The sequence below is a fragment of the Danio rerio genome, chromosome 7 (genome assembly GCF_049306965.1).
Source record: "Danio rerio strain Tuebingen ecotype United States chromosome 7, GRCz12tu, whole genome shotgun sequence".
In the NCBI taxonomy this organism is placed as follows: Eukaryota; Metazoa; Chordata; class Actinopteri; order Cypriniformes; family Danionidae; genus Danio; species Danio rerio.
The window spans coordinates 41429475-41451097 of NC_133182.1; the positions used below are offsets into that span (position 1 = coordinate 41429475).

General features: G+C 36.5%; 1 protein-coding gene across 1 annotated transcript; it reads right to left on the reverse strand.

The window, feature by feature from the left end:
• Positions 1-449: 449 nt before the first annotated feature.
• htr5ab (5-hydroxytryptamine (serotonin) receptor 5A, genome duplicate b) lies at positions 450-21093 on the reverse strand. The gene is given in 3 exon segments (NM_001007121.2): positions 450-1620; positions 12433-13490; positions 21017-21093. Coding segments are annotated over 2 exon segments (1041 nt in total). The 5' UTR covers positions 13141-13490; positions 21017-21093; the 3' UTR covers positions 450-1287.
• Positions 21094-21623: the final 530 nt, after the last annotated feature.

The window sequence follows — 21623 nt, forward strand, 5'->3', positions numbered from 1 at the left end:
CTCAGGTTCTCAATCTCTGCCTTTCCATTTGCTTTTTTTAATCTCTCAGTATCTGGCTCTCCTTATTTCTTTGGCTCTCACCACAGACATTCTTCTATTCTCATAGACTCACATGTACAATTTTGTGCTGCCCTGAAGCTGGGTGTTATATGGATAATGGATGAACTGACAAATTGATGGACAGATCTGATACATGGACAGTATTTCAAAGAGACGGAGTGAGGCCAGTGCTCTCATACTTACGATTCTCTGCATTTGAAGCATTGTGATAACTGCCCTGGGCATAACAAAGCTGCCATTCCAGACCATCTTAATCACTTTAGCATTTACAGGGTATTTTTACCAAAAGGAAGAGTAAGATCCCAAAGCTCAGCTTGGAACATGTGTGGACAAGCCTTGACATGGCTATCCAAAAAACGACTTCCAGCATCAAGACAAAGAACAGCCCATACACTACGCTTTTTTATTTACTAACCCCACAGATTCCTGATCATGAATACAAAGATTGATGTTTTTCTGTAAGCCTTTATTTTTATTCCTTCGCAAAAGAACTGCAGGTATATGTTTTCATTTCAGGCCATGTAACGTCCATCTTCTTTGCTACACTGGTAGCTTACAAATAAGCTGAATCCATGTGAATGTACATAAATGCTGGCGTTGTGCTGCCTGCAAACAAAGGCATGTATGAGGTCATTTATAATAACTGTTTTGTTCACAATTTTCATCCGGTCTCTGCTTGCATCCACTTAAGTCTGTTCCATCTCTCCCTGAAATTACGTCTCATCTTTATCCCATCAAATGTCTTCTTAATAAAAGGAAATGTGATGGAAAATAAATCACTCTTTAGCCATTTTCGAAGAAGTGAAAGGATGTGAATGAGGCCAGATTTTCTCCAAATTGTACACATGCCTACTTCGTCTTCACTGGCTATTAGAAGAAAACGGCTTTGATGATTCACACTGGTCAATCACCAAAATCAGCTATGCTTTCTTTCTGAAAAGTTCTTTCTCAGAGATGGTCTACATGCAGTTTGGTGTTTCGCTTTTGCGGAAAGGGACATTTGCATTATCTCAGCACTGCTGTTTAACAGATGGTGACCGACTTTCAAAGCATGTAGACATCAGCAGAGATTTTCTCACCAGCCTGTGACGACAAGAAGCCTGCAGTTTCTTGATGTTTGCTGGCAACCGGCCTTCATCCTCATGGCCTTGCTTTGTCTGAACAGAAGCTCCTGTTGACGTTCACTCCATTGAAGCTTTTCACTCCATCCTTGTCTATTTCCATTCCTCACCGCTGTCTGGAAAACAGGTTTCTGAATGCATTGTTGTAGTTCTTGTTGAAGGCAGTGTAGATGAGTGGGTTGAAGAAGGAGTTTGAGTAACCCAGCCAAAGGAAGACGCTCTTCCAGACAGGAGGTATGTCGCAGGAACAGAGCGGGATGATGAGCTCAGCAAGGAAAAAGGGAATCCAGCAGAGCACAAATACGCCAATCAGGATGCCCACCATCAGAGCCGCTCTCCTCTCTTTCTGCTCTCGCCACGTCTCTCCATCCGTCTGGAACGATACAGTAGCGTGACGAACCGTGAAGGCCATCTGTGGCTGCCGTTCAGCCTCCTTAACCTGACAGTAAACAAAGCAGATGAAGAAATGTGTTAGTTGTGTACTTCATTAACACCACCAGCTCAGAACAGACTTTATTTTTCATTGTTAAAGGGATAGTGCAACCAAAAATTAAAACACTCAGGACATCTTCAGTTGAACCTTAATACTTTTTAGCTGAAAGTGATTATTGATGCATAAATATTAATGCATGAAATGCAAATGAATGGTTACCAGCAAATTCACAACATACATATAAATGCATATAAATGCAAGAAAATTGCAGTTGTTGTAGTTGTAGCGGTAGTAGTTGTAGTAGTAGTAGTAGTAGTTGTAGTTGAAGTAGTAGACAGTGTAATAGTATTGATTGTTATTGAGTAATTGTTACGGAGATTTTTGAAGTAGTAGTTCATGTAAGTAGTAGCAGAAGTAGTAATGATGTGGTAGTTACAGTAGTAGTAGTAGTCGTTGTTGGTGTAGTAATATCAGTAGTAGATGTTGTTGATGTAGATGTAGTAGAAGTGATTGTGGTGGTGGTAGTAGCAGTAGTAGTAGTAGTAGCAGTAGACGTTGTTGTATTAGTTGTAGCAAACGCTATAGTAGTATCAGTAGTGGTAGTCGTTGTAGTAGTATCAGTATAAGTAGACATTGTAGTAGTAGTAGTCGTGGTTGTGGCTGTAGTAGAAGCAGTAGTAGTTGTAATATAAGTAACTTTTTGTAGTAGTAGTTGGTGTAGCACTTGTGATTTATTATTATTGTTGTCAGTTATTACTGTTGTCCTTTCTTTCTTTTTACTCTCATTTTTACTATCATACATTAATAAGCATTGTTGTTACTCCCTACCTCTGACTGGTTTCTTTCTATATGTTTTATCTATATCTGTGACACTTGCTTCATTTATTGACTGTTATTGTTCCATATGTATGTACTTTGACCTGTCCACCAAGTTACCTTTACATGCATACACACACTCACACACACACACTCATGCACATACCAGTACATGACTATATTGTTTTTGTTTTGTTTTTGTTTCGTTGCTTTGTATTTGTTATTTGTTGACGTTTTCTTGTATTTGTATGATTTTTGCATATTCTAATAAAAAAATAAATAAATAAAAAATAAATAAATAAATGCATATAAATAAATAAATACCTGATGATAGATATTTTGAGGTGAAATGATTTGTCTGGGCGAGACACCCAACATTATTACCTTTAATCCAAAGCCTTGGCAAACACATTTCTTACTGCATTCAAACGTTTCATATAAATCCTTACATGACAAGAAGCTCGCATTCCAGACTATTGAGAATGAACCGCTGGCTAGGCTGCGGATTGCAGTCAATTAATACTGAAAATAATGTTCTGTTTCTTCCACAGACCAATAGGTTCATTTCACACCACGTCATCAGGAGCCAATGGTATTAATTTTGTTTTTGATCATGTGTCCCAGCAGTCATGGACTAGTATTTCATGGATCACGGATTCAGCTAAAAACCACTTTAAATGTTCTGAAAAAAACAGCCATCTACATCTTAAATGACCTGGGGGTGAGTAAATTAGCAGCAAATGTCCATATCTGGGTGAATTATCTCTTTTAATGTTTCATCGCTGGCACTCAGACTAATAGCAGGCAACCTTTTTGTATCCTTTCCAGCTTTTACTGACCCTGTTTGCTCTGTTTGTGATGGTTTGTACACACAATTTAGCAACTGTAAATTGTCAAAACTGACAGAAATTCTGTCTCTTTGATCAATACAAGATTGCATCAATTTACAAATTTGCAATTAAACAATGTAAATCAATGCAGAAGCAGAGTACCTTTGTAAGGCACATTGGATTATCACAATAATCAATATATCAGCTCATGGCACAACACATGAACATTTTTTGGTGATGCAATTTATCATATCATCTAAACATAAAAACCAATGTTATCAACATTTTAGCTTATTGCACAGCTTCATTTCATCAAATCTCTATTGGAGCTCTCAGAGTCAGTATTGTTAAAAAACACTATAGTATTTAAACCGAAAGTATTATAGTATTTAGTCTGAATTGATTTTTTCTAGTTCTTGTTACTTTGCACTTTTTTATTATTTTTTATTATTAGCATTTATTTGTTTAGTATATGTTTTCACATTTTGATTCCAATGCCTAATTATTAAACTATCCACATTGCTATAATCATATTTAATATGTTTAAGAATTCTTTAAAAGCATGTACTTGCTATATGATGCGATTATATTGTCATTCTGGCATTATATATTGGGGAGCATAAAATAGTCGTAAAATGACAATAATATTGTTTATCGCAATACATTTTGTTGCAATATATCATACAACAAAAAAGATATTGTGCAGTACATATTCTTAAGCATTTGTGTCGAGAGATGTTACACTGTTGCTATGCAGATTTTAAAGCATTAATCCACAGATATCAGTTTACTCTACCTGTTACAAAATTGTAATTGTTCAACTAAAACTAAACCTTTTGCATTGAGCTATTATTAGACTAAATCATCTCAGACTATTCCACATCCATCCAATCATTCATGTTGGAAAATATGAAGCGGTTTTCCCCTGCTTTATGAGGCTGAGGAAGCTTTTGCACACACAACACTGATACTGTGACAAATCACACATCCACTCCCTTACGAGCAAGTGTGAAGTTTCTAAATTAAGCTAATATATTTAAATTTCCTGCACCACAGTTTACTATGACAAAGTCTCTGACTAAGTAGTCTGAATCACACATAGCTTGCCTAAAGCATCTAGCACAATTTGTACCAAAACACTTTTTTGTATAATTTCTATGCTGTGCCAAAAAAGGGTTGCAAAAACAGCCAAAGTATCAACACAGAACCAAATTATTAAAATCAATTATCTAAAAGTATTACATTAACAATAATAATATTAAAAATAACAATAAATGAATTATTCACTAAATATATCAATAAATAAAACATGTTAGTAGGAAAACTTCAATGATGTAACCTTACAGAAACAAAAATATCTTAGCCCTTTATAATATTCATAGTTTACACTCAGAAATTGATTTACAAGAAACAAGAAAATACACTGATGACTTTTTGGTAACATTTTCTGGTCATATTTAATAAAAGATTGAATAAAGAACATGAATTTGTGCTAAATCTTGAGTGTTTAAAATGAGTATTTTAATTTGCTTTTGTGGCTTTCTGTTTGCACAGGCTCTAGTTGAGTGAGCATATTACTGTAGCAGAACAAAGCACGATTACTGCATATGTTTGGGCAAAATAACACAGTTTGTTTGTGCGTTTCAACAGATAAACGAGGAAACGGGGCAATTAATTGATTTTTGAATCAGTGTACGTTAGTGAGAATAACAGACTTATGCATTTTTTGTTAAATCATAGATGAAAGCTGGCAGTGTGTATGTTTGAGCACAAAAGGTAGATAAGAGATGCTGGTAATGTGGAAAAACATTTTGCAGATTTAAGTAGACTACGTCATCTTAAGATGCGTTCTATCTAGCATATTTTTTTAATACAAACTTAAGCTCTATCCATGTTTTGGCAAACAAATAATTTTATATATAGACTACAGGCTTTGTACTTCACTCGTGTTGCAGTAAAACAAGGCTATTTAATTTGTTTGTCATGGAGGCCAGTTCATAAAAGGCATCCCAAACAAGGGGCCCTGCAAAATGAGTGATGACACAACAGCATATGCTGTAGAGAGCCCATATGCTGTATTTGTGCTCATAAAGACACCCACGTTGACTTTTTCTACATTAAAACGATGTGTTGTATTTTGAAACTACATAACATCAACACTTTGTACAATATTCAAGCATATTCAAATGTTGTATTTCGAGGCACAAAAGCAGTGCATTGCTTAAGTAGGCTCTGCATTCAGACACATTCATATATTCTTATGATTTAAACTGCGTAATAATTAGGAATGCAACGATTATAGATTTTGGTTGTATGATTATAGTCTGATGAATAGTCATGGTTATTACCATTATTATGCATTTATTAAATTTAAAACACGAGTAGTTTAGAAAATCGCTGCTTATATATTAAAGTGTTGTTTATTGCTGCTCAGTAACCAAATACAGCACAGAATATTAATAAAAGAACAAGCAATAGTCTATTTCTCTCTTTAGATATAAAAATAAATCAAAGTTTTTGATTTAAACATGAGTGATAATTTTACAATGACAATAAATGACAGAACAATGAATAAATAAATAAAAATAAGAATAAATAAAACATTGTATTTGTCTGATGCTAATTTAAGCTATATATTAGCTAAGAATTTAAATGAACTGTTGTTATTATCTGCGTTCATACATACGTAATCTAAATTATGTAATTTGTAAATTAATCATTTCATCTAACATATCTTTTGATTACATTGCACTAAAAGCCACACACTACTCTCACCACTACAGCGTTAGATTATTTTTACTGTGTGCACTTGTAGGGCACGAGTGCGTCGGTCCACTTGCGATCCGTGCGCGCATCACTCCCAATATGCACCTGTCTCCATTGGAAATAATGCACTTGCGTGCGGAAAAGACTCAATATGCCAATGGATTGCTGCTATAGTTGATCCAATGTGCGTGAGTTTTGGCATAACTTTGTTTAGTTGCAGCAGCTTTCTTTTCGTGCTACAGAAATGCAGCATTGAGGAGCCTTTAATGAATAAAACCAGGGTTAATAGTGAAATAGGCTAATCGTTGCATCCCCATTGTCGATATCAGTGTAATGTACAAAAGGCCTTTTTCTACAAACATATGCAAATGTTTTCGGCTGCTCGTGCCACTTGCTTGTCAGGTGACTCTCTGCGCAGCCTATAACCTAGATTTATGTTTTGGTCACACTATTTGGAGGGCCGGAACAAATTGTCATGGGGGCCGGGTTCGGCCCACGGGCCACTAATTGAATAGCCCTGAAGTAAAACATGATCCCAAAAGGCTAAGTTAACATCATTCAAAACTGTAAAGGTTAATCTGTGTATGACCTGCTCTCCTAAAACAATACACTGTGTTTCTGTAAATGAACCATATTGTTCTATTATTTTCCTCTCCATTCACAGACATATGAGCATGATGAGTCTCTGTGGTTAAAGCTGCCATTTGATATTAATTTAACATTAATATTATAATTTACGGTTAATGAATGGTTAAAAAATAGGATGAAACAAACATCCCAAACTGTCATCTGTGGCACTGCCATTGTGTTTTGCATTAGAGCTGTTATATTGCCTATAACAAACACACTTACTGTATGTTTTTATTGATTTATTACATTCTGGGAAGAGTAAAACTTACATATGTGGTTTTAACAACCAGATGCGTTTAGATCTGTCCAGTTTTGTCTGAAATGTGTAGTAGAAGTGGTTTGAGTGATCGGATTTATATCCGTCTCACGTGCATTTTTGAGGGCTGCCCTTTCCATGACTGGATAGCTATCTGATCAAAATAAAAACAACAACTCATGAAATGACCAGCTGTAATCAGCCCCTTTGAGTTCAGAACTTTGAACTGTAATATTTTCTCAGTGGTGAATCAGACATGAGGTAATGTCTACCTCGTCTTGTCACTTCAGGTCTCAAGTCTAGGGCTGCCTGTGTGTGCATGTTCTGTTTTGAAGGAGGCATGACTTTGGAAAGTGAATATATCCAGGACAGACAAGAACTTTAGATTTACAATTGCTATAATCTCTAAAAACCACCTACTCTACCCTAAGCTCTGGAACTGTGTATTAAGTACACAGCCCTGCAGAAACCCTGATAGATTTCTATTTTAAATGCTAATCTCAGTTACTATATTCCTTAAAACCTTCTCGGTTTTTCACTATAACTATATTTTTCTTCCTTTTTACACTGGCCCAGGAATGATAAATATATCAGTGCAGACAAAGAAAAGACATTAAAGAATAGGACATGCAGAGGTAGACAGGAAGATAGAAAGAGAGCGCAATTAAAATGAGAAAGACAGAGGAAGGATCAAATTAGTGCAATTAGAACATAATTGCGGATCTTTATTAACACTGTCGTGCAAGATATTCTGTATGAGGAGAGACATACATTACAAACATACATAGAGATTAGAGAGACTCCTCTTTCCACAAGCTACGCTCTTCTACAGGGAAATAATGGTTAATCTAATGTAAAATGTGTATGTGGAGAATTTAGGACAAGACACCACAGGCAAAATACTGTTTTTCACACACTTCTTAATGATGAGCTTCTCATAAAGTGCTTCATTTTCTGTTTAGTGGAAAGACGTGCTTCTTTTATCACACTTTATCAGTTTGTGGCTGTAGACTTCAGTCAAATTAAATTTTCTGGCAGTTGAATCTTCAGATTTACGGAGTGATCAAAAACAGAGAGATAAGAACTTCATCTGATCTTCAGATTTTAGCGCTATAAAAGCACACAAATAAGTGCATCTACACAATGCCTCATTTGCATATTTAAACCTGATATTTTAGAATATTTTACTACAAAAAAATGGTTGCAATTTTTAATGTAATCAATCAACTGTGGGAGTATGGTGATAACTATTAGTTGTTGTTTTTACTTCATTCACCTGCAGTGTCTAGCTTTTATTGCTAACAGTATGAAACTGCTTTTAATTATTTGATGTAAAATTAATTATTGGAATTAAATTATATGTGGAAAAAAATTTAAGGGGACCTGATTATCTGAGAATCGAAAAGAAAACACATGAATGCCTCTTTACAACTGATTGTTCTTTGTGAGGAAGCAGTGAGAAGCTGCTTCTAATTATACCTTTTTTTCCACCCTGTGTGCGCATTGGTGTTTGTGTGTGTGTATGTGTGTGTGCATGCGTATGTGTGTTAATGCGGGGCCAGGTGTCAGCTCCTGCGGGTTTAATGTACCTACTGAGGAAATAGCTCTGCTAGATTTGATCTTCATCATTGCAGTGGTACCCAAACATTTCTATCCTCACTCTCTTTTTAGCCTTCTTTATGTCTGTTTCCTCTGGCCAGCCTTATGGCTTGTTCACTCAATCAGATTTTAACAATCATATATAAAATAATTTTTGACATCCAAATTGCCCTGTCTATGTGAAAACTTACAGGAGACACTCAGATCTATTTTAACTGAAGTCAAGCTTCTTCAACATCTTCATCTGTGCATTAGGATTTTACAGACTAGTTGTGCAGGTTACATCAACAGGCTGGCTGGTCTTTATTTTCATTTAGTCGTTTTGTTGTTGCTGTTTGAATTATTGATTTAAGTGACTGTAATTACTCGTTTAAGTGATTCAATCACAAAGCTGATTCATTCAGGAATCTGTGTTTGCTGATATGCTTTCTTTTCTACTAAAATGTGAAAGACTGCAAAAGGAACAGTATGGAAAAAATATCTGACATAGTATACTTACAGTGAGATGCATGAATACTTCCCCATCTCATAATGATACAACTGCATTTATTATTTATGAAGAGTGGTCTGATCCTAATATAAGTAAATTAAAGAGCAATAGAATCAGACTAATAATTTGCTAGCATTTGTATTTTCAACATTTTATCGAAAACAATGAGTGATCATAAGCAGAGCATGCTCAAGAACGTAAGTGAAACTGCATTACAAATTCTCCAGAAGCTAATTGGGTTCAATTAAGGAGATGAGATAGGAAGCGTGTGTCACACAGCTGCCCTGCCCTTTAAAAAAAGACACAAAGTCTTGTTACTGACTAATCTATTTTTATCCAGACATATTAGGTTAGTGTGAATTATGCCTTGATACCAGTTGTGTGAAACCACATTACAGAGATGCATCAAGATTGAAAAGACTACACTGAATCATTCCATAAAATCCTGCTTTTGAACGCCCTTTCAGTACAAGCAGACATCCTGCAAAGATCACTCTACACAACCATAAATCCAGAAAGATGTGAGAAAGAGCCCAAGGATATGTAGAACTTTCTGTCTAAAATGCGTAATGTATTATTTAGAGTAAAACGGGCACTGAACAGCAAGTCTAAAAACTCCTCTCAGCTATGAGAAATGGTGGACGAAGCATTATGGTTTTATTCCACTTTGCTTTGCTGGAATTGGACAGATTGCGGTCGTTAAAGGGACAATGAATTTTAAAGTGTATCAAGACATTTTACCGGACAAAGTCAGGACAGCAGCTAATGACTTGGCTGGGTGATGCAATAAGGCAGTGACCCAAATAATACAATCTAAAGGCTGGCTGTCATCCACGTTGGCTGAAAATGCATATTTCCCTGAACTGTCAGTACTGACATTGAGCCAATTCAAACACTGTGGCTTAACCTAAAAAAGTGCTGTGCTATCTAGACAATCCAGAAATAAGGCTGCTGAATTGAAAGATATATATATATATATATATATATATATATATATATATATATATATATATATATATATATATATATATATATATATATATGTGGATGATCTAAAATTGGTCATGTTAAGAGTATAGCAACAGAAACTGTTCAGTGTAGGTTTTGTCATTAAAGAAGATTTTTTAGGTAAAAGTTCAGGGGTTGACTATTTCTCAACCACTTTAAATGATTACTCAGTATGATTAATCAACCTATGAAACTAAAGATTCCTCAGATTTTTGGTTATTTTGGTGGTGAGATAGGTCTCCACCACTCCACTACTCCAATTTTTAAAGAATTAAATTATTCTGGGGCTGGGCGATTAATCAAAGTAATCGAAATCGACTTTCAGAACCTATAATCAATCACATTTTTCCAGGTTGATTTGTTTCAACTATTTTCCCTACCGGGTGTTGAGTCATGTGGCCCTGCTCCTTTAAAGCTGGTATCACATATGGTTTGGCGCAACCTTTGCGTGGTCACATGTGGTCGCTGTGGCTGATGCGTGCCTCTCAAAAATGTAACTACACTAGGTATGGGCAGGTATATGTTTCTGACGGTATGGTAAACTTGTATAAAAATATCACGGTTTCACACTATTGTGATTATTCATTCATTAATTTTATTTTTGGTTAAGTCCCTTTATTAATCAGGTCCCCACAGAGGAGTTAACCGCCAACTTATCCAGCATATGTTTTACACAGCGAATTCCCATCCAGCTGCGACCCGTCACTGGGAAACACGCCTACACTATGGAGAATTTAGCTTACTTTATCCACCTATAGCGCATGTCTAGGGACTGTGGGGGAAACTGCAAACTTCACACAGACATGCCAACTGACCCAGCTGGGGCTTGAACCAGCAACCTTCTTATTGTGAGGCGATCGTGCTACCCAGTGCACTACCAGTAAACATGTCAGGCTAAAGAATTCAAACTAATTATGACTTTTGCTGTCTTTATTCATTTAAAAAACACAGACTCATTACAATTTAAAATGGCATCTTTAAATATCTTTTCTGCTGGAGATACTGCTTTCCTAAAAAATCTTACATATACTGTCAGAACGTTTTAGCAGAGAATTTTGTCAGTTTTAAAATCTTGAATTTTCCAAAACGCGGTATGCCTTGAAAACGGTTATCGTCCCATGCATAAACTACACATTGTGACAACTCATAGCTCAAGCTCTGTGATTGGTCAGCTTGATTGTGGGCAGAGCAGAGAGCAATGCATAACCTGGGTCACCGAACACTCGACACAGAAGTATAAATCATCAAGCTTTACACTTTGCAGCCAAATTTGATCTCTGGTCAAGTAGGACGATGGACCCAATCTCAAGCCTTATTTTGCATTACATTAACAACCATTGGAAGCTGTGCCAGAGATGCCTTGAGACGGCATACAGTATTACATACAGTATTATCTATTACATTAAAGTTATTCATTTATTCACTCATTTTTGGCTTTGTCACTTTTTTAATCTGGGGAACCGCCAACTTATCCATCATATGTTTTACGCAGCGGATGTCCTTCTACCTGTATCGCATGTCTTTGGACTGTGAGGGAAACCAGAGCACTCGGAGGAAACCCACATGAACACAGGGAGAACATGCAATCTCCACACATGCCAACTGACCCAGTCGAGGCTCGAACCAGCGACCTTCTCAATAAAACTATTATTTACTTTAAAATATTTGTTTACAGAAGATGCAAGAAATGCACTCATTAAAATATTATTTACAGGATATACAAGAGTTATTTTATTAAGAAGAGATCCTGCTTATTTTCTATTTTTAATATGAAAATCATTGAAAATAATTTATTTTGTTTCCAAAAGTGCAAGTTATTTATTTTCACTTTTTTTTATAAGAAAAGGGAGATGGTTCGTTTTAGACAATGTGTGTTTTAATTTCAGTTGTTAAACACTGATGTTCAATAAAGTAGATAGTAGACAGTGTGTGTTTCCTTCAATTATTTTAAAACCAAAAATGCACCCTTCATTCAAAAATCTCTCACTTATAATATGTAAGGATATTTACTGTACAAAACCTGTCAGTGAACTATGAAGGCAAAAAAAAAAAAAAAAAAACAATGATTAATCATAATAGAGTTAAAATGTTCAATTAATGGAGATTTTGATTTTAGGCCAAATCGCCCAGCCCTAAATTATTCCCACATATATCTCCAGAAGAGTAAAGAAATCAATATTTGGCAGATTAACATTTGACTCAAATCCATAATAAACCAATCCAGTACTTTATCAAGTGGTCTCCTAATTTGTCCTATAGCTGTGTGCGCATGTATCTCTGAGTCTCTCATTAAAGTCCGCTTGCTCTCTAGATAGATACTCTATAACAGTATTTTTAATAAATTGTATTAACAAACATATTCAGATACAACATATAATTCTCACTGAATACACAATCTTATGTTATCACAATTTGGGTTTTACCTCTATGACCTCAGCCATTGGTGTGATGGTATTGGTCTTGCGAGAGCCGATGCGGAACTTGGCAGCCTTGTAGATCTTCCAGTAGACAAAGAGCACCACACAGAGGGGCAGATAAAAGGCCCCAAATGTGGAGAAGACCGTGTAGGAAGGCTCCTGGCTTACTTGACAAGCTAAACTATCTTCAGAGTAGGTCTCGCCCCAACCAAAGAGTGGAGAAAGCGAGATCACCGAGGACAGTAGCCACGTCAGGCCGATCATTACATTTGAGATTCTCTTTCTTGTTTTTAGCGTGTACTCCAGGTGGCGTGTGATGGACCAATAGCGATCAAGGGCAATGGCTGTCACGTTCCAGATGCTAGCCGTGCAGCAGAGCACATCACAGGAGATCCAGACTTGACACAAAGCCCGACCCAGAATCCAGCGCCGTCCATAGAGTTCTCTCACCAGACTGAGGGGCATCACTAGTCCTGCCACCATCACATCCGAGATGGCCATGGAGGCGACCAGATTGTGAGGAACACGGTGGAAGGTGCGAACCCTCAGGATAGTCACCAAAACTAGCAGGTTCCATACAAAGGTGGCCACCACTAGCATGGCCAGCAAAGTGAGTGTGAGGACGCTGAAGACAGAAAATGGACGGTACAGATTACCCGACTCAGATCCTCCAGAGATATTAGCAGAGAGAGCTGTAACATTGGGTTGAGTCATGGCAGCATGTGACGGCTCTCATTAGAGGACAAGGTGAGAGTAGATGAAGTGGATTGATTTTTCAGATGTTTTGTGGCCAGGCATGTTTTGTTGTTGTTGGCCGTTTTCAAGTTCATTCATGTGGAAATATTTGCAGGAGTTCGTTGTCTGAGTGGGTGTCGTGTTCTTGGCACTACAATTTGTGAGCGTACTGTTCTTTAACTTACAGTTCTGTACGCTGGTCACTGAAAGGGTAGGCGTTTTAAAGTGCCGCCATACTGATTACAGATGACATTATAATTGCGCATATTGATGATCTTCAATGTACAGCCTTCAGCAATTCAGAGGTTCATATACACGTCAGAAACTTCCTGTAACACAAGAAAAAAAAAAACATTTACAGTTCATCCCACAAAAGGGTCTTATTTTAGCTACCACCTGAAACAGAAAACAGCCCTAGGATACACAATGGGTTTCTTTTTTTATATGTAAAGCTTGTGTGTTTGTGCCAGGAGATTGTAAACACATCACAGCTGAGCATGTGCCCGCTGCCACAGTCTGATTTTGCCCATACACAGTGTATTGTGCTGTATTCAATTGATAAAACAGCATGAAGAAGAAATAATAATGCAAAGCATTTCAGCTAATGAATTTCCTGGGGAATTATTATTTTCCACTGTGTGTGTCCTCTCTGGAAAAATACTTTTTATGTTATGACATTCTTATTTTAGTCATCTGTACAATAGAAGCCCTATTGTGTTGCAGAACACCTGTCTTCAGACAGTATTACTGCTTTTGTTGCTTCTGCCTGATATTAAACTGTCTAATTTATTATTTATTCATCTGTAAATTGGTCCAAAGATTACTTGAGGTTTTGAATCCACCACTGGGTTACGTGTAATTTGTTGTAAGTGCTTGTGACAGAGTTTCGGTTCAATTATTTGTAGCAATTGAAGTTACACAGGAGACCTCGAATTGACTGCCTGTCTTCATATTGACCTTCCTGCAATAATGTCAGCTGCTAAAGATCCATCCCCAAGGAAGAAGCATCTTTATCCCAAAAGCGCAGCCATCTAGGCTGCAAAGTAGCTGAACCAGAGGATGTCAAAGAGTCAGACATTATTTTAGAGCCAAAAGGCTTTGATTTTTCATTAGTTTCTGGTTTATTTGTGTCAAAATTGAACCTCCGCTGGCCTTCAAAACTCGATTAGTGGCACAAAAGCCAGAATGCTTGTCAAGAGAGCTCAGTGGTAGAGTCATCAAAACGTCAAATACCTGTCAGCAGCACAACAGCCCAGGGAATATTACAAGCTGTCGTATCAGAGATGACAACAGTGAGAGTTTTCGGCACTGTTGATTGCATGTGTTTGTGTTTGCTTGCCCTCTGTTTCAAGTGAATTAAACTAACACTACATTATAAACACAACACACTTGTATTCTTTTTGACTGAAAAGCGTAAAAATAGAAAATAAATGGGATTGGTGACAGAGGGGCGCTGAGGTGTCAACAGACATTTCGTGTTGATTAACGCACCTCTGATTGCCCGTAGTGCATCTCATTACCCAGCATGCTCATCAGTAAGTCTGAAGCCTGTCCTGTCTGGAGAAACCGAGAGGAAACATACAATGTCCACACTCGACGGGCTCATTACCACACACAAGCACAGAGGAACACTGATTACAGATTCCTGCTCATTTTCTCCCAGTGCTGCTGAGCACTATTTGCTCTGCTGCTATAGTAGTCACTCTAAGGAGAAAACGAGGATTATGGAAAAAGATCTAAGATATACATCAAAAACGGCTGCCTCAGTGGCCTGATAAAATAGCCTGCCTTTATTTTTCATAATATTCATCCTTTTTACCTATCATTTCCCACACCTTCATCTTCTTTCTCTCTGCGTCACTTCACGTCATCTTTAAATCTTTCAGTGCTCTTGTTTGCCTTTGTCTCTTTTATTAGCTTGTGCCCAGAGCCATGAAATTGGACACACGTGAACATGGACGCATAGTCAGTAGCAAGCGAAGCCGTCAGCATGTTGTCTTGGCAGTGTTCAACTAATCAACCCTGACAGTTCCCTTTCTGCAAATCAACCAGGACACACACTTAGACATAAAGAGAGCCGTCATTTATTGCTGTTCCCACAAGAGTGAGATGAAATATATATTTTTTCTTACTACATGGACTTCAGTGGATAACAAGCATTCTGTTGTGTTCGTCATGTGACGTGCTAAGTAAACAAACCCAGACAGAAATAGGCAGTGGGAGATTAAAGGGATAGTTTACTCTAAACTTCCAAAGTGAAAAACCTGTCATCGTTTACTCGCCATCAGTTTCTGGACATGTCCTGCTTTCTGTTCTGTAAAAAGATCATGGCAGAGTTTACATATCCGAGTTAATTCATTACAGAATAAAAATTGTTTAATATTTAATCATTCCAGACATTCTGCAAATAAATTATCTGAATGCTAACATTTTTATCTGAAATTTTGAAGGCATGCTAAGTAGTTTACAAAATAAAAGTAATTAAAAAATTAATTACGTGTTTTAATCAACACTAAGAAATGTGTGCCCCACTGAAGGTATCCTTACCCAAAAATTTATTCTTCAGCAGATTAATCAAATAGAATCATATGAATTGTGGGTTTAATCCAAGTCTTGTAATGAGATATCATTGCAATATAAGCTGATTATTTTTTCATAATTGCTTTTAATAATAATATTAATAATAGTTCCTCACATTTATATTGTGCTTTTTCTAAACACTCAAATCAATTTACACATTTTTTGGGGAAATCTCCTCATTCACCACTAGTGTGTAGCATACACCTGGATTAGGGCTGGACGATATGTGAAAGATTTATATCACGATATATTTCTTAATTTCGGTCGATACAATATAATTCCGATATCGATATGGACAATATTAAAAACACAGAAAAAACTGCCAAGAACGCACACAATAGATGCCTGTACCGACAAATCTCTGCAAACTGAATATGCAAAGTCTATAATAACTCCAGGCTCTTATAACTTTTGTTTTTTTTAAATAAAAGCAATACAAAAAAAAATATGTTCACTGTTTATTTGTATTAGCCTTTACAAAAAGAAATGTGAAATAAACTGTCAAAGAACTAAAACTCTCAGACTCAGCTTATTTATTTATATAAATAATATATAGACAGTTCATGGAGGTTAGCTTCACCAATGTGAACAGAAACTTTTATCAGCGTTTTTTTTTTTCTGTATATGCTGAATATTTCAACAATCAAAATAATACAAAAATCTTACAATTATGACAACCACATCGTAAAAAAACAACATAGAAAAAGAATAATAGTTATAATAATAAAAAAAAATCAAAAAGAGTATAGGCTACATTAATATTTGCAATAGAAAAGAGTTGTTTGAGTACATTCATAGTTCTGGTTGCTTTTCATCTTGAACATCCTTTAAGAGTTCTATCTGTTGATTTATATTTGTGTATGTTATTACCTAATTAAAATAAAAGGTTTAACATAAAATAGTTCTCATATATTTTATATAATCTATTTATATAGACTAATATTTTATATTATTTTATATAACAATTTTTTATTATTTAACAGATTGAATACCTCTATTAATCACATTTTTTCTTTTTCATCAGCTTTGCAATAACCAGATTCCTGATAAATATGTCCGTGACTTTTATTTTGTAAGTTTGCACGAGTGCTATATGCCAGCATGCAGCGAGTTTGTGTGTGAGTGTTTTGGGTGTTTATGCACTTTTTACGGTCTAGATATGAACGGATCGAGTTATGTATGTGCGTGTGTTAATGTGAGAGTTTATGCACAGATCGAGTTATGCATGTGCGTTTGTTTGTGGATGTTTGCAATATGCATGCATCAAGTTTATATGTATATGCGCAAGTTTCATACATGTTCTGAACATTCAATAGTATAAGTTTAAATGCGAGGAATTTATAGATGTATATGCACGTGTTGATAAGCGAAGTTTGATTTAAATCCTACACGGCGCCTCATAGCCATCTGTTTGCTTCAAAGTGAGAAATGATACAATGTATAAGATCTTAAAAATATAATAAAATACATATATATGCAAATTGATATTGAAATATCAGAAATTAGTTTAAAATTCATATTACCGTTATTGAAAAAAATTCTATCGCGATATATATTGATATTGAATTATTGTCCAGCCCTAACCTGGATGACACAACGGTAGCCATATAGTGCTAGACTGCACACCACACACCAGCTGATAGGTGGTGACAGAGCAATGAAGCCAATTATGATATGGGGATGGTTAGGAGACCATGATGAACATTTTATCAGGCTTGCGTTTCCACTGCAAAAAGGGTACCAATGGTACAGTACTTTTTTAATGGGCATGGTGTTCACATATCATATGAGAAGCACTTCTCAAAATCAGATGCTTTATACACATAAATACTTCTGTATAAATGTTTATTACTAACTTTTCTATGAACATGATTGATTATAACTGTAGATCAATGATAGTACGAAATAGTCTACTGTACAGTCTGCAAGTATATAAAATAAATGCAACATTTATGAACACATACAGACCCTTACAGTGTTCGATATGTTATCAATTACAGAAAAACTACACACAGCATACATTTAGGCCTTATTAGGGTTAAAAAACGACATGCAACATATAGCCCAGTCATCTGTGTCTCTTATCTGTGTCTTTAATCTTCAGCAGCACATGTAACCTCTGTTAAAAAGTAACTCCATCCTTTCGAGTTCATATTAGTCCAAAAGGTGATAATAAAAAGTCATACATGGCAGTTTGTTAATGTTTTAGGTTGCTGAAAGAATTGTTTGCTCCTTTGTTTTTTCGGGGTTCACTCTCGCGTTTGTATGTTTATGATAGGATTGGATGTCAGAAGCATTTCATTAATCATGCACACATTATCATCATCAGCTCAAGAAGTTCGTTATTTCAAATATTGATATGTGATTGCGAGCTCCCTGGAGAAAGTGAAACCGCTCGCACTTTTAGACGGCCTTGTGAAACAAAAAGAGGACAAGACAGATTTTGCTCTTCTTGCCTTTGTGGCTGTACATCAAGACAACAACAAGGTTTGTCTGAGCAAAATGTGTATGCGCGAGTGACGCTTTTCAGTAAACCAATAGAGTTCAGCTCTGCTTTTTGGTACCCTTTTGTCATCTTAGGTACCCTTTGCAAAGGGTGACCAAAAAGTGCTATGGAACGGTTCCCTTTTACATATTTTTTGACAGTGAAAACGACCATAAAACCGTACCGAACCAAACCGTACCACTTAGTGGAAATGCCAATATCAATATCAATACACTGGGGCGTTAGGACCCACACAGACCACAGGTTGAGTGCCCCCCTGCTGTTCTCACTAGTACCCCTTTCAGCAGCAACCTAGCTTTATGTGGTCACCCATCCAGATACTGACTGGGCGCAGCCCTGCTTAGCTTCAGTAGGCAGCTATGTGAGAATTGCAGAGAGCTAGCTGCGAGCTGTTATTCACATATAAACACTAATCAGTGAACAGTGCTTATTACATTACAATTTAGTCACTTAAAATGTTTAAAGTGATTCAGAAGAGATTTTTGGGTTCTGTTGAGCAGATTTTTAGTAGAGAGTTTTATTAATTAAAAATCAGGCTGGTGCTTTATTTTACTGTCCTGTTTCTTGCGTATATCACAAGCATTATATAAACTGGGTAATAACTATGTGCTATCCCTGAACCTAACCTTAAATCATGTAGTTACCTATTGAAACCCAGTACTTTCTTAAGTTATTACACTGTAATATGTTAAATACAATTACTGAACAAACTAATTTTGTTTCAAAAGATGTGCAAAGGTTTAGATTAACATTCAGGGGAGTGAATAATGCAAAATTTTCATTTTGGACTGAACTAAATCTTTGTTTAAACAGAGAAAGAAATTTAAGAAAACAATTGTGTACGAACATAACTTCAAATCCTGGTTTATGGCATGCTCTTGGGGTTCTTTAATAGTTTTTTGCACAGCTGAAACCTCAATATTTAACTATGTCCTTAGGGTAATAAACTCAAGCAATTAACCTGCATAAACTTTACTTAGGTGCTTAAATATTTTGAACCTGATTTCAGAACAACATTTAGCTTCTTGACCTGATTAAAAAGACAAAGAGCTGGTTCCCAGAGTGACTGCAGATAAATGGTTAAGGGTCTGCAGGTTCATTTGCAATTAAGGTGATGCAGGAACTGAATAGTTACCGAGATCACACTCCTGTGCTCTCAATATCATGCTCTTAAGTACAGCAAATAAACACTGGCTGCTGTAGAGGGTTGTTTCTACAATCAGTGAAGTGTATGCTGAATAGAAGTTATTTTAAAAATGTATACACACACATACACACACACACACACACAAACACACACACACACACACACATATATATATATATATACATGTCAATAAAACCAGTACATGTAGGTGTTCTCACATTTTGACTACATTTTACACAAAACAATTTAACACATTGATGCTATATTGCACATAATCAAGTGCACCAAATTATAAAGCAACTGTCAGCAAACACTTTACATTCATATTAATGAAATTAACAAACACTGTAATTCAGTGTTAAGAACACGCTAAAATGAGTTACACATACTGGTTTGATGATGTTAGCTGTTCTTCAAACCTAGTCTATTTGCAGGTTTTAAAGAGATGTAAGACTGGAATAAATAAATGAAAACATCAATAGACTATATGAGATCAAATGAAGAGATAAAAAAAACAAAGTCCTGCAAATATCCAACACACACACACACACACACACACACACACACACACACACACACACACACACACACACACACACACACACACACACACAAACAAAAACAGACACAATACAAAACACTGTAGAAAATAAATATAGTGCCAAGTGGGACTGTGCTTAAACCAGCACTTAATGATGCCAATTATGAAGTCCATAATTACAGTGTTTATTTGTCTAAAAGTGTGCTGTAAAGAGTTATTATAGTATAATACACAGTGTTAATGTTAAATTGCCAGCTATGCTTATTTGATTAAGAAAAGGCTGATTCAAGATGTTTTATCAATGGTATTGTAAACGGGTGACATTTCGTTTCAAATGCGCCGAGAGCGTTATAGGCTATATATAAGTGTATCAACGAAAGGAAGTAAAACGTACAGTAAGTTCGTGTGATTCTGTTTCGCTGGACCTACTGTTACCGACTGTTAATGACACCAGCTGGTTATTTTCTGTTTATTGTGACGGGGTGAAAAGCGGAGCTTTATTTAAATCAATGACCCAGCGTGAGAGCAAACTCGTGTTTGAGCACTTGTCAGTCTGAAATGAGGGTCTCGCGGTGATGTGATGAAAGTGTACGCGGGTAAATTGGTCATTTCTATAGAATTGCGCGCGACTCACAGCAGCACCCAAAAGCTCAAAGCACGTCAGCCTACTTTACACCTGTACAAACAAAAAAAATATCACTGAGATTAACGATTATGAAGGACAGTAAAACATCATGCTGTCACTTCTGGCGTAACGACACCGGCTCAATTAAATGTTTCTGCATTCCAGGGGGACAGAAACTCCTTCCGTTTTAATCATTATATTTAAACCCCAAAGGATTAAATGCGCTACATAATAAATACCATATACACACTTCAAGGGCAGAACACTGAAATATTCTTTTTTTATGGCAGGACGACAATAAGTAACATTTGTGCCATGACTGCCCCATGTGACTAATTCTGAAAAGGTACAGCAGTCCGCTTGCGTCTCCGTAAATGCCGCCAATGCAGCACATTTAAAATACCGTTTTTTACACTTTGCACACTGCAAACGACTACTAAAGCCCTTAATACTCACCCGTGCCAACAATACCAACACGAAGATGTCGCAAAGTGCAGGATTGTGCCGCTTTTTATTGTCGAGCGCAACTGTTCTGCCCACCTGAAACCGTCTTCATCTAAACACACACTACACTTGAGCCGAGGCTTCAACACCGCATGTGGATTAAACCAACCAGTGTGTGCGGTAGGGGTGTTGAGTGAACATGTAGTTGAAGTGTTCTAGCAATATGAAAAAACAGTCCATTAAGGACTGTAAGATATTGTCGGTGAGATACCTCTGAAACTGTCGATAACCACTATTATTTGATGAGACTTTATTTCTCTTGTTATGCTATTCAAAGTTCTATCTGTTTTGTTACATGAGGGTTGTTTATATGGCATTAACACACTATGGAACTGTGATAAAATTTAGTTAGTTTAATTATAAACCTACTCCAGTTACATCTGCCACTTGTCTCCCTGCTGGGCTTTCCCTGAGCGCGCGCTTCCCCACAGGGTCCATAGCGCGCGCCGCGAATTAAATTCTACTGTAGGCCACTTGCTAACTTAACAGCTACTTAAATGTTTGCCAAATGACAAAATAAGCAGAATTTACACCAATCATTAAATTTAAATAGCTCATG